Source organism: Phocoena sinus, chromosome 18, assembly GCF_008692025.1.
Source record: "Phocoena sinus isolate mPhoSin1 chromosome 18, mPhoSin1.pri, whole genome shotgun sequence".
NCBI classification, from domain to species: domain Eukaryota; kingdom Metazoa; phylum Chordata; class Mammalia; order Artiodactyla; family Phocoenidae; genus Phocoena; species Phocoena sinus.
Genome location: NC_045780.1, coordinates 4,389,058 through 4,403,591, shown reverse-complemented (window position 1 = coordinate 4,403,591; position 14,534 = coordinate 4,389,058). Strand labels below are relative to the sequence as shown.

At 42.7% G+C, this 14,534-nt stretch overlaps 1 protein-coding gene across 2 annotated transcripts in view; it reads right to left on the bottom strand.

The window, feature by feature from the left end:
- The window catches only part of WASF3 (WASP family member 3), a 92,660-nt gene that overhangs the window by 11,880 nt on the left and 66,246 nt on the right, over positions 1-14,534 (bottom strand). For both annotated transcript variants that reach the window (XM_032611682.1, XM_032611684.1), the window contains exons 4-6: positions 10,183-10,317; positions 7,718-7,871; positions 4,045-4,162 (exon numbers count right to left, since the gene is read on the bottom strand). In XM_032611682.1, the coding sequence (XP_032467573.1) occupies positions 4,045-4,162; positions 7,718-7,871; positions 10,183-10,317 (407 nt within the window). The remainder of the gene's footprint in view (positions 1-4,044; positions 4,163-7,717; positions 7,872-10,182; positions 10,318-14,534) is intronic.

Genomic DNA, 14,534 nt, shown 5'->3' with positions numbered 1-14,534 from the left:
AAGAATCTGCCCTCATGGAGCTTGAGGTCCAGCGGGGAAGCCCGCAGAGTCACACGGGTAAATGCACAATTATGAAATGTGCAACAACACGAATGTATTACACAGAGAACGCTGTCCGGTCTGGAAGTCAGGGAGGGTGCCCGAGAGGCTGGGACGAGCTCTGCAGGGTGAGGAGGCCTGAGTCCTGCAGAGGAGGGGGGCAGACGCACTCAAGAGGCCATGGGACAGCATCTCGCCAGGAGAAGCGACAGAAGGCGAGTGTGAATTCGGGCGAACGGTGGGTAAGACCTTGAAGGCTGCGTAGAAATGTTGTTCTTTATCCCAAGAGTAACGGGAAGCCATGAAGACTGAGAGGGGAGGGGCTGGCACGTGAGAGGAGCCCCTGTGCTGGGGACAGAGTCCACGGGGAGAGGCAGGCATGCTGGGCAGAAAGCTGCTCAGGTGTCCAGAAGGAGAGGAGGCCCATGGGAGAGGAGGGGAGCTGTGAGCCCAGGTACCCAGGAGGCTCAAGTGATGTGCTGGCAGACGGCGTGAACGTGAAATTCACAGAACACATGCCAAGTGTTATAAAGACACGGAAAGATGTGCAATTGGTATTCGATTTTTTGGTGGGTGGGGAAGCTCATCAAAAAATAATAATAGTTCATCAGCAGATGAATGGATAAAGAAGATGTGGTACATATATACGATGGAATACTACTCTGTCACAGAAAAGAACGAAATAATGCCACTTGCAGCAACATGGATGGACTTGGAGGGCATTATTCTCAGTGAAGTAAGTCAGACAGAGAAAGACAAGTACCGTATGATACACTTATATGTGGAATCTAAAAACTACAACAAACGAATGAATATAACAAAAAAGCAGCAGACTCACAGATACAGAGAACAAACCAGTGGTTACCAGTGGTGGGGGGCACGTAGGGATGGGGGAGGGGGAGGTGCAAACTAGTGGGTGTAGGGCAGGCTCGAGGATGTATGTACAACATGGGGAATAGAGCCAATATTTTGTAGTAACTGTAAATGGAAAGTAACCTTTAAAAACTGTATAAAAATTTTTAAAAATTTTTAAATAAATGAAGATAATGCCAAATAATAATAATAATCTTCAGGACTGGAGGAGGCCCGTGAGGAGTATAAACGGGTTCAGTCCGTAAAGGGTCAGGAGCAATAGGATGGTACCTTTCAAATTTTCAAGTTCGCATTGGACTTCTGGGAATTTACTCTGACGAAACATGTGCATGTGAGCACAGGTACCCCCTACAGTGCTGTGACAGCAACAGTTTAGAAGCAACCTAAATGTTCACTAATTCGGTAATGGGTAAATAGTCTATGAAGCCTCCGAACTCTGGAATATGACACAACTATTAAAAAGAAGGAAGTACACCTTTATTACGTCACTGTATGTATATGTCTGTGTGTGTGTGTACACAGGTCAATGCTAGGAATAAAAAATACTCCGTGAAGTGTGTACACATGTATTTATGAACGCCCTACGAGGTCGAGAAGTATGCACGTGTGTTACCAGAGGGTGGTTATGCCTGGGCAAGGGAGAAACTCACCCCCAAGTTTTCTAAACGAACGTGCTTACTTCAGGGTGGGTGGGGCATTTTACAACTGGCATGTATTGTGTGAACACTTTTAAAGCCAAAAGAGAAAAGAGAAGGGAGACCTCAATATACATCTCACTCAAGCGTGACCGTATGACACTAATTAATAACTATCACCCTTACTTTTAAGATGTATGCTGGCATATTCAGGGATAAGTGTTATATCTGCCACTTTCTTTACAATGGTTTAGCCTCCAATCTACCCATCAACACGCACCCGACACACACACACACACACACACACACACACACACACACACACACACCAGCTATGCTAAAATGCTAACCATGAGGTGCCTGCATCTCAACTACGCGGCCCACGTTAAATCCTGCGACTACTGCAAGCTGTGTCCTGCCCCAGGAGGATCCTAGCTGCTCCTACCAACACCTGAAAGCCCCTCCGTCCTCCCAGCACGCCTCCGGCATCCCCTCTCACGTACGTGCACGCACAGTCGCACACACGCTCACTCTGTAGCTAACTTCTGCTATCAGTCCTTGCACCTCAGTGAGCAACACCGAGACGCCTTCCTCAACTCACCACCTCACCTTCTGCACTGTCACCCCACCCGCCGCGGCCACCTCCCCCAAGGCTTCTCCTTCCCAGCACTGTCACTACAGCCTTACAACGACATAATTATTTGCGTAACTTAGAAAAAGTGTTTTTAGACCATCAAACCAAGGAAATTTAATGTTCAGAAACAATGGATGTCTTATCCCCAAATTTTCTAAACTAATTCTTCCTTCAGATAGAATTGTCTGTTCCAAAGTGAAAGTGACTTTTGGGTTTCTAAAATCCTGGGAAATTAAGGATATCTTGCCTCATTTTCTGTTCCTATATAAAGCAGATTTGTATTAAAACTTTCAAATTTCCGTCCCTCTTTATGAGTTCCAAAGGACAGCATGGTTATCTAATGTTTGTTTCCCCCGCTATATTTTCATCTCCATGAGGGTGATAATCCTTTCTTTTTTATCACAGCATTTACAAGCCATTCAAAAGAGAACCATTATATAAATGAATGAATAAGAAATTCTCATCAGAATTTTATGTCTTTGAGGAATATGGAATGAGACAAAACTGCCAAGGAAATGACAAATAATTTTGAAGACACAGTAACCAGAGTAGATTAAGACTAAAGAACAGTGGCAAAAAAGTTAAATATTTTTGTCAAAAGTATCACTGATGCTTCTAGGAAATCCTGGGAGGCCACTTTAAAAGCAGGAGATTTTTAAAGGAGAGTACTCTTAAAAGTACTTGGGGGTTTGCCCTGTTACCATAAAAAAGTTCGGGGATTCAGACCAACAGGCCTTTAAATCTCTGTTCCTTTTCCTTTGGAGAGATTAGTATCTTCTTTTTCTTCACCTGAACACTTTGCAGCTTCTTTGCTTGGATATTTCTCCATGTGAATACCCAGCAACTCTTCGAAGATTTCCCATTAAATCTCCCCAACCCATCCGCACGAGACGTGCACACAGATAACCAAGTCTGTGGAATTCTCTCCCAGAATTCGTGGTAACCTCTCACACTTGCAGTCTGCAACCTATTTCCATGTTCCCTTTCCTAAATCCTGTTTTCAAATCTCAAGTTCTCTTCCATCTCGAACTGTCACTCCTACTGGGCCAATACACCTACTAGATGTCTCAGAACCTTCAGGCAGCCAGCCCACAACACACTAAGCTCTTAATTCACACACCCTAATATTTGTCAAACAAAGCAGGTGGTCATTTTTTAAAAAACACAGCTCACATATAAAAGGCTTGGCAAATATCTGCCTTTGGAGAGTTAACTCTGATTTTCAATGGTTTAAGTCTAATTTCTGGGCCCCAAAGGGATAATTTTCAAAACAGAAGTTCCTTAATCTGAGAGTGGGTTTGTCCTCCCAAGAGCGTTTGCAGTACAGATGTCTCTCAACCTTCCAACTTGCAGTTCTCCTGCCTACGACCACCCCACCAAAGGGAATCTCATTTTTAGTAAATACTACCCTCCTCCAAATGTGCAGATCACACACGCTTTTCAATCCAATATGAGCCTCTCACCACGGTCTTAATTACAGTTAGGTGACAACCCAACAATTAATAATGTTAAAAAGACCGAAGCAGAAAATTCTAACTGATGTGGAATGTTGACTACTTTACGAAATTTGAAGAGCAAGAGAAAAGTTATAAACCACAGTTACGAACAAAACTGAAATTTCAGCCACTGTATTTATTAAAGCAGAGCAAGTATTAGAGAACAAATCAACAGTATTTATTGAAAATAGTATTACTGTGTTAGACTGAATGGTATCTTCATGTGACAAATGCAACCTCTAAAAAATCTTCACGAAATTCAACATCTCAACCGTTTAAAGAATTTACTGATTTTAAACTTCTAATTTCTAAGGGAGAATCCCATTTACACATTTATACGCACGTTTCCCATACTAGAATTATTTACCTTTTGACGTCTTTTCTCTTTCCTTTTGTCTTCTGTGTCCTGTAGCATTTTTTCTTTCCAGAGGTCAAAGAAATAGGAAGGATCAGTATAGAACTTCAGCCCGTCCTTTTTATCATCTCTATAAACCAATGTATTACAATTTGGGGGGGGGGGGGAGAAAAGGTCGTTAGAGAGTTTCATATGGGGTAAACATTAATGTTAATTCTAAATCATGAGATAACATCTACGTGAGGAATTTGAACTGTCCTTATACACGGTTAAGTCTCCCAATTTTCCTTATTTGGAAGAATGTGTGAACATGCAAGAACAGCACTTTTTTCCTAGAATAATGAAGTAAAAGCTACTCTGCACATTTGGATTTCGGTATAGCCAAGTGCTGCCCAAATCACAATATGGCTCGTAACCAGCAAGATTTAGTTCCACAGTTATTTCAAGGTATGTTCTGTTTATTCCAATGGGGGCTACACACACAGATGGATGGATTCTTAGTATACACGTGCATTCACTTCTACTCTGGAGCGACAATGTTATTAGGATAAAAATTAGCAAGTACTCTGTGCTTTTCTCTTAATCAGGTTTGCCCAATGTCTACAGTTCAATTCGGAAAGGAGCAAAAGGTTCATGGTGTATAAATGTAACTAGGATAAAAAGTGATGACCTAGGTAGTTTTTTAAATGGAGGTAACCGGCAAAGAAAATTCACTTGTAGCCATTTCATTGTCAAGAACTGCTACAATCACTATATTCTAAAACATACTTCAAGTCTTTTTCAAAAAAATTTATTTATTTATTTTGGGCTGCATTGGGTCTTCGTTGCTGTGTACGGGCTTCTCACTGCGGTAGCTTCTCTTTGTTGCAGAGCACCGGCTCTAGGTACACGGGCTTCAGTAGTTGTGGCTCACGGACTCAGTTGCTCCACGGCATGTGCGATCTTCCCGGACCAGGGCTCGAACCCGTGTCCCCTGCATTGGCAGGTGGATTCTTAACCACTGTGCCACCAGGGAAGCCCCAAGTTTTTATGTAAGTTATTCATTTATCATAAAGCCAGTAAGAATGCAGCCAATATGAATCCAAAGTTGTAATATAAATCAATAGATAGCAAAGCTCAAAATAATCATGATAAGAAGGGAACACTCTATTTATTCTACTAATGCTTTAAAAAGTATCTGGACTGTATATTACCTTCAAGAGAAGGCAAAACATTTACATTTAAAATTAGCATGTCAGGGACTCCCCTGGTGGCGCAGTGGTTGGGAATCCACCTGCCAATGCAGGGGACACAGGTTCGATCCCTGGTCTGGGAGGATCCCACACGCCGTGGAGCACCTGAGCCCATATGCCACAACTACTGAGCCTGCGCTCTAGAGCCCGTGAGTCACAACTACTGAGCCCGTGTGCTGCAACTACTGAAGCCCGTGTGCCTAGAGCCCGTGCTCCGCAACAAGAGAAGCCACCGCAATGAGAAGCCTGTGCACCGCAACGAAGAGCAGCCCCTGCTCGCCACAACTAAGACCCAATGCAGCCCCAAATAAATTTATTTTTAAAAATTAGCTTTTCAATTAGTCATTTAAGGCATACAGAGGAAGAAAAAAAAAATCAGAGAAATGAGTATAGAAAAGAGTTTGTGGCCACACAGTCAAAGAAAGTGACATGAATTACTCAAGGAAACCTGGTCTTGAAGTTCCTGCTATGCCGTGTTCTGTAAGCTTCTCAGCATCAAATAAAGAGACCCAGGCTTTCATGAGGGTCATCTGGTAGCTCTGTCTTAAAGTCGCTAACAAATCAGCACAATTCACTCTGTACTTTAAACTTTAATTACTTAAAATCCTTTCTTTTCCAAATTTCCTAAGTGAGAAGCAACCTGCACTATTGAGATTTTATTAATAACATTATTGTGAAAAATATAAATTATTTCCCTAAGATACTAGGCCTTCAATATAGGTGAAGACAGAAAAACTGAGCAGGAACTTGCTGCAATTTTAAGATGTATAAAATGCACCTTCTTTTTTTCAAAAATGGAGCTAATACTTAATGGAATAAATATGTTTAATAACTTAAGCAAATGTTAACCTTGACATCAGAACATAAGCAGAAATGTCCTATGTTTATCGCAACTAAACATTCGATTTTCAGTCACATTGTACGTCTCATATTTAAGACTGCATTGTGACTGTGTCATATTTAAGTCCAAATGCAAAAGTTTATGTGTTTTCTTACCCCAAACATTTCTGTATTAATAAAAAGTAGATTTGAGCTGGCACTATTATTCTTAAATACCATTAAAAAGTCAAAGACATTTTTCTTTTCCATAAAACTGAGTAAACACACAATAATATAATATATAAAGGTCGATCCATTTTTTATGCAATTAAACATTTTAAGTCACCACAAATATTTAATCATGATCTTGAATAATCAAATACAAGTGGTTCATTGAATTTTCTGGGTTTCTTTTTTCCTTTAGAACAATGTATTTAGTGAGGTTTCTTAGGAAAATTTTACTAAGTTCTCATGGCTCTGGGCTAATAAGTAAAACTGAAATTGTCCCAGAAAAATGTCTATTGAACAAAAGCAAAGTCACAAGTTAAAACGTTAGGCTTGCAATACCACTATTCATCTACATCTTTAAGTGAGTGTGCTAAAACCTCCAGAAAAGTATGCTTGTTTCATATAAAAATGTGGTACCCTGGTCCTCTCCCATCATGGTTTCCATGGAATCTCTATTACATTTTTTGGAGAATCTTTCTGTCCATGCTGAAAGACAGGGATGCAGTCTGAATTACTGCTTTACTAGCAGAGCCGCAACAAAGCACAGCTCCAAACGTCTCCTTTTGGACCCTGCGAAAGGATAGTTAATTCAGACCCAAAAAACCTCTGGGCACTCCCTGAGAAGGGCCACTGGGCCCAGGAGGGCAATAATGGACGTGAAGGACACAGTGATTTCAGGAAGGCCTCTGCAGGGGTACTACCCAGCAGAGCTAATCCTGGGGGACCGTGGGGACCCCACCACCAGCCTGACTGAGCTCATCAGAAGCTGGACCAGTGAGCTCGACAGTGGGGTGAAAAGACAGGGAAGTACATGAAACGGGAGAGAACACACGGATGTGGCCAGCGGGAGGAGAGGAGTTCTAAAGGGCATTTTTAGTTAGTTTCTTAATATTCATTTTTTGCACATTTTCTATTCTTTTTCCTGGAAGTTTGGTCCTAATGATGTGTCCTACCACTTCACACAGAAGGTTAATTTCTTGACTATATATTCACTCTTAGAAACCTCTAATGCTGTAGAACATGTTTTTCTGAATTCAGTAACAAATGTCTGCAGGGCTGAAATGCTGAGACAGGTGTTTTGCTGCATTAGAAGTGAATTATGCAGTTCCTTTAAACTTGATTTTGAACGCGAGGAACAACACAATCACACAGGGTTATTACATAATGTGCCCACTTCTGCTTTAGATATCTGCATTTAAAAGCTAACATGAGCGCTCCCGCTTCTCTTGGTAAACTTATTTATATTTTGAAAGACTCAGACTTCAGCAATTCTGTAAATGACTAATTTCACTGTGGCTAACACCACAATTATCATTCTCAAGGTCTGAAAAGCTATTTTCACCGCACTGCTCGCCTCTCTCAGCTTATTTACACTGAAAAGGCTCTGGGGATGCACAAAGCCGTACCTGTACGGTGTAAGGATGCTCAGAGGAGGCGGTTTGTCGCTCTGGTTGTAGATGTCGGCAACAGGATTAGGAATGCTGCTCTTAGAGACTACCTGCTGGTCTTGGACTGTGGAACTTTTGAAAGCCTTTTTCATGTTGATATCCTGTAGTGACACTATTTAGAGAAAAGTCCAAGTCGGGTTATACGGAAATATTTTAGAAACAAGTATAATTTGACTCACAATCATACACATCTCCTAGAAGAGCCAAATAATGTCTTTTATTGTTCACTTAAAACCATGCTTAAATAGTACATGCATTCCCTCCCTCTGATAAACAGTTATCTCTGTGAGTCACGCCTTTCCTTCTTCTGTAGCGATATAATGATTTCATTGAACCTAATATTAGAGCACCATTCTTTACTTAAATAGCATTTCTCAGAAACCACACAGGAATAGAGTTATGAGTATAACAGGAATGTAAACACAATACCCCTGGGTATCTTAGGGGGGAAAATCACTCAAACAGTTAATACCAGTTTAATTACAATACATGTGGGAAATACTTCTGCAAAAAACACACAAACGTAAAAACTGCATTAAATTTTTCTGACACTAACATTAAAGAGAGAGGGCAAAGCTTTTCAACCTACCTGTAGTCCTAGAAATTAAGCAGCATGATACAAATCTACACTAAGGGATGAGAGAACCAGGCTAATTATCCTCATTTCTTGAGTCTGTACAACATGTTACATCTCAGGTTTCAACTCATCTGACCTCCACACAGACTTTTGGAGGTGGGTAAACTGTTGCATTAACCCACTGGACCAATGAAGCTGACGGTCAGGGGTGTTAAATGACCTTTCCAAGGTCACCCTGCAGAACAGTGGCAGGCCCAAGTAGAGCACAGATTTCCTAACTCGGCCGAGGGATTTTTCTACAGTTACATCCATGGCAAGGAAAGTAATAAGGTAAAATCTTGATTGGAAAGAAATTTTAAGGATATGAGATATGCTGTAGACTCTCATGAGATTTAACCTACAGACTAACCTTCTCCAGTGTAAGGTTTATCACAAGCGTTACAACTGCAAGAACCAACAAAAAACTGAAGACAGACAAATATTTTTTAAAAAAACACTTGTGATACCATTTGAAAAGTGAATGATTGATTTAAAATGTTAAAAATTTCTTATCTGAATAGACCAAGCAGCTATTCAAATTTTTATCTTTTAAAACAAGAGATAAATTTTAAAAATCAGATTAAAAAGAGCACAGCTTCAGCTTGCTACTTATTGTTCGAAAAGTCAGTAAGAATGCTCATAACAGATATTAAAATATCAATGTTCTACATTTCTGTTAAATTTTTAGTTTGCTAATTTAATTTTGACCTTTGAAAAAGATCTGAACATGAGAAAACATGTTTTTCTTAAATGATGAGGGATGAATTCCATAAATAACTATATTAAAAAAAAAGAAAACCTTCTTATTACTACTACTATTAAAGGCCTAGCAGAAAAATCAGATGCTAGGATGGTTTTAATGCAACAAGAGAAATTGTAAGTACCCTTATATAAAGGTAAAAATAACTTTTCAAAGTAAATATAAAATGGCACATCTTGATTTTGGGGGACAGATTTTTTCCAGTCTAATTTCAGTCTTTTGTTCAAAAGAGACAGCAAGTGGAAAAATTTTAAAAGGAATTGTTGAATATTCATTTTGTTGAAACTACCCCTATTTCAGGGTATGACCATCAATTAACTACACAGCGCCTGTCAACACTAACTTTGTTTTAAAACCCTGAAGCCTAGAGGCCTTCAGTAAATGTTATTTCTGGGTAGTTAACCCAGCAGGATCAGCGGCATGACTTAGAAGCCTCGGCCCAAAGGAGAGCAGCAGGTGGTAGCACACCCTCCCCCTTAGCTGGACAGAGTCTGTGATTTTTAGGTAAGAAACTATCTTTACTACCAATAACTACCAATGACGTCCATGAGGACTTCTAATACTGAATGCATTCAAAGAGTCCTTTAAAACAAATACTACATGTGTAGTTTATTTAAAAAGAGAGTGTGGGGCTTCCTTGGTGGCACAGTGGTTGAGAGTCCGCCTGCCGATGCAGGGGACACGGGTTCGTGCCCCGGTCCGGGAGGATCCCACATGCCACGGAGCGGCTGGGCCCGTGAGCCATGGATGCTGAGCCTGCGCGTCCGGAGCCTGTGCTCCGCAACGGGAGAGGCCACGGCAGTAAGAGGCCCGCATACCGACCAAAATAAAAAAGAGAGTGTAGCACACAAGGCAGACAAGATAGGACTCTCTTAATTACGAATTAACCCCATTGTTGTGGGTTTTCCCCCTCATCGTTCTTCTAGAAAAAGACAAGACGAAATAACAGCATACGACCCCAAGGAAGAAGCAGGAATTACCCTGTGATTAACCACTCCTGTCCCGTCCGCATCATTTCCAGCTCACAGCTCTCAGGCAGTTACCTACCCTCTTCCACTGTTGAGTCCAGCTGGGTGACTTTGACAGCAAGGCGATCGATTCTGTCTTGAAGAGAATTTGCTCGGATGTAGAAGTTGTTGGCCTCATTAAACAACTCACCAAATATGTCTTCAGCGTGTTTGCCTGGAGAAGGAACGCATGGGAAAGGCCACCTGGTCAGAACCCACATTCTCACCCAAGCCAAACTCCAATCTCAACACGTGGGGTTTTTCGCAAATGATCACAAAAATAAAGTATCACAGTCAAAGGCCTGTAGAATTTTTCAAAATTTATTCGGCATGTTCACACATATCTGAGACTGACCCAAAGTTGTAGAATTTTAAAATGCCCCAAAATGGTACAGAATTTTTACTCGATTGTTCCACGAGCTATCCCACCAGCTGCTTTCCATTAAACTTCTTTAGAAAAAACTGCTCTCTCATTTTGCATGCTGCATGTATAAACATCTCAGGACCTACGGTTTCCCTTTACTTCCCAAGGTAATTCAGTAAATCATGCTGTTTTCTGAACTTAGGATTTTACCCATTCACAATCGGAAATGTTAGACATCTTATTGGCGCCGACGACTTTCCAACAGCATTAACTTCTTCTAATTCACATTTCAGAATCCAGGTATACAGCACTGGCTCTGGCCCTCCCTAAAAATCGACATGCTGAATTCTGAGTTCAGTTTTTTCTCTGTGGATCACCTCTTCATGCTTGTGAGTGCTAGACATACTTCCCAATTTTTCTTAAAGTGTAATTAATAACATTTCTGAAAGTTTAACAAGCAAGATAGGAATCAGTATCTTACGATGAATTTCCAAATCCGAACGCTATTCCTTTATTCTCTCAACAAACATCTAATAACTGCCTACTGAACGTACAAGGCATGCCTGCATCCTCTCTCCCCGGACAGAGACACCACTTTTTTTTTTTAAACTAGATTTCATTTTTTAGACAGTTTTAGGTTCACTGAAAAACTGGGCAGAAAGCAGAGAGTTCCCATGTAACACCTGCCCCCCACACACACACATAGCCTCCCCTGCTATCAGCACCCTGCACCAGATGGCACATGTGTTATAACTGATGAACCCACACTGACATGCCATTATCACCCCAAGTCCACAGTCTACATTAGGGTTCACTCTTGATGTAGGACATTCTATGGACTTTGACATGTGTATATAATGACGGGGATCCACCATCGTAGTTATCATACAGAGTATTTTCACTGCCCTAAAAATCCTTTGTGCTCCAGCTGCTTACCCCACCCCATCTTGGCGACCACCGATCTTGCTTTTACTGTCTCCATAGTTTTGCCTTTTCCAGAATGTCATAGGATTGAAGTCATATAGCAGACAGCCTTTTCAGATTGGCTTCTATCACCTAGTGATATGCACTTAAGGTTCCTCCGTGCCTTTTCATGGCCTGATAACTCATTTCTTGTTGTCACTGGATAACAACCCATTGTCTAAAAGTAACACAGTTTTATTTATCCGTTCACCTACTGAAGGACATCCTGGCTGCTTCCAGTGTTTGGTGATTATGAATAAGCATTTGGGTGCAGCTTTCCGTGTGGATCTAAGTTTTCGACTCACTTGGGTAAATACCAAGGAGCATGACTACTAGATTCTACGGTACGAGTATGTTTAGGTCTTTAAGAAACAGCTAAACAGTCTTTCAAAGTGGCTGCACCATTCTGCACTCCCACCGGCAATGAACAAGCGTTCCTGTTGCTCCACGCCCTTGCCAGCACTTGGTGTTGTCAGTGTTTTGCATTTTTGCCATTCTAATAGGTGTGTAGTGATATCTCGTTTTAATTTGCACTTCCCCGATGACATATGATGTGGAGCATCTTTTCATGTGCCTGTTTGCCATCTGTACACCTTCTCTGGTGAGGGGTCTGTTCAATAAAAAGTCTGCACACAAATTATATATGTTTTTAAATACTGTAACTAGATGTGGCACCCGGAGTTAACGTTTGTTTGCTGCCTTGTCAACTCTTTCCTGAGCGAGACTTGTGCATCTAATTACCTCATAAACATCTCCACATGGATGTCCTGTAAGACTCTCAAAGCCAGTACAAGTTCTCATAGGAACTCATGTTCACCTTAACGCAAACGTGCACCCCCACGTGGAAAGGCACTGACCACCCCGAAAGAAGCCCAAGTGAGAACAGAGTCCTCCGTGACAGCTCCCTCCCTCCACGGCCACTGACACCAAACCTCGGCCCCTCACGCCCCCAGCCCCTCGGCTCTGGCCCTCCTTGTCTCTCGCCCGAATTACATCAACAGCTTTGTTTTTCTGCCTCCAGACTGACCTTCCACTCTCAAATCCCCGCAGCACGCTGCTACTGGCGCCGATCCTGCACAGCTCCCAGCAGCCTAACGCCACCCCTGAGGCTCTCAGCAGGACACGGGGGGCCCTGTGCACCTCAGCACTGCCGCTTTTCTGGGCTCCAGATGAACGCACTGCCGAAACCTGCCCCACTTGCTCACAGACCCTGCTAGTCCCTCCTCAGGTTCGAACCCGTGCACTGTCCTCGCTCAGGAGGTTCTACGTGGTCCGGCTCATCTGCCTCGCTGGCCCATCCCCTGCTTCCCTCTCCCTCACACGCCCCACGGGGGCCACACGGGCCCCTGCTGACGACGCTCAGCTGCACCGGCCACGCCCGCTCCTTCCCAGGCTCACATCTCCTGTCCCTCCTGCCTGGGCCACTGCTGCCATCCAGGTCTCGACCCAAGGTCACCTTCTAAGGGAGGCCTTCTCCAGCAACTACAGCTAAATGACCATCGCCTCCCGCCCACACTCACAGACATAAACAAACACACAGGCAGCCCGTCCCTGCCGGGCTGTATTTTTCTCCCGAGCACTTACCACCACGTAGTAAGTTACACACCCGTACTTATTCATCCTGTTTCCTGCCTGGCTCCTGCCACTAGGACATACGATCCGGAGAGGAGGTCTCTCCTCGGTCTGTGCGCTGCTGTTTCAGTCGCCAAGGTCTAGGGCGTGCCTGGCTCATCACAGGTGCTCAGAAAGAGTTTTGAATAAACGAATAAAAACGCATACACTTAAAATCAATCCTTCCAGATGCAGACTGGGGTCTGTGAGATCAGAGGCCCCTCTCTGTGTTCGCAAATACAGTAAGTCTGTTACATACGATCCTTCAAGTTGTGAAACTTCAAAGACCCGAACATGCGTTCCCAGGTCCAGTCATGTGAATTAGTTCACGTGTCTGGCGTACATTGCCATGTGTGTGCGTCCTCTACACGTGGTTGTGCTTTTGTGTGCGTTACTGTACAGTACTGTATAGAGCACAGTAGTCCAGTCCCTTTACTTCAAGCCCAGATGTCCAGAAGCAAGTGTAAAAGCAGCAATGACGTGGCTGGTACTACTTTTCAAGGGACTGTACTGTAAGATTAAAAACGTTTTATTGTGTGTGTCTGTTTTTTATGTATTATTTGTGTGAAAAGTATTATAAACCTACTAAAGTACAGCACTATATAGCCAACTGTGTTAGCTGGGTACCTAGGTTTTGTTGGCCTTATGAACGAATTGGACTTACGAACGCACTCTCAGAACAGGACTTGTTCACATGTCAGGGACTTACTGTACCCAAAGGACGCCTCAGTCACAGGACGCATCACATGCCCCTATTCTTGTCTTTATTGACGGAAGTTCTTTAAGGGTGTGAGCCATGCCTTATCTGCACTGCTTCTCTGCACTGTCTGTGCTGAGCCTGTGCTCAGTATCTCTTGAATAAAAACACATAACCTGTACCAGGTGTTTTCTTGTTAACAAGGACACAGCCGACAAAGGCTCCCTGCTCATGTAAGTTTGGGAAATGCTGGACTAGAAGGATTAAACGTGTATCTACGCCTCAGGGCATCTTAAAATCTTTAAGACACTCGTGTGTGTTAGGATTCTGCAGAAGCCCCTAGCACACCCTGTTTTCAAACTGACTGGGCCTGGAAGCACCAGTAACACCTTTCAGAAATACTGTTTTCTGAAGCCCATTTGGGAAAATGCCTGCCCGTTCACCGGGATGACCTGTAGACAGAGCACCGTGTTCCGAATGCTTTAGATCCAGGTCTAGCAGTTGCTTATTCGGAATGCCAGACATAGTCAAAATGGAACCAACTGATTTTTGTGTCTCTACTTGCCCATTCATGGTTAGAAAAAAAAAAAAATTCCAGTGCAACTCCAGAAGAACCCTTTTCCCTTCAACTCTGCAGAAATCTAATTAATAGGGACAGCGTATACCAGCAAGAACACAGGCATGTACGGCACAACCTCTTGCAGAAGAGATATCAGCGTTCTCACAGCACAGCAAGCACTGCTGAGAAGCACACGCT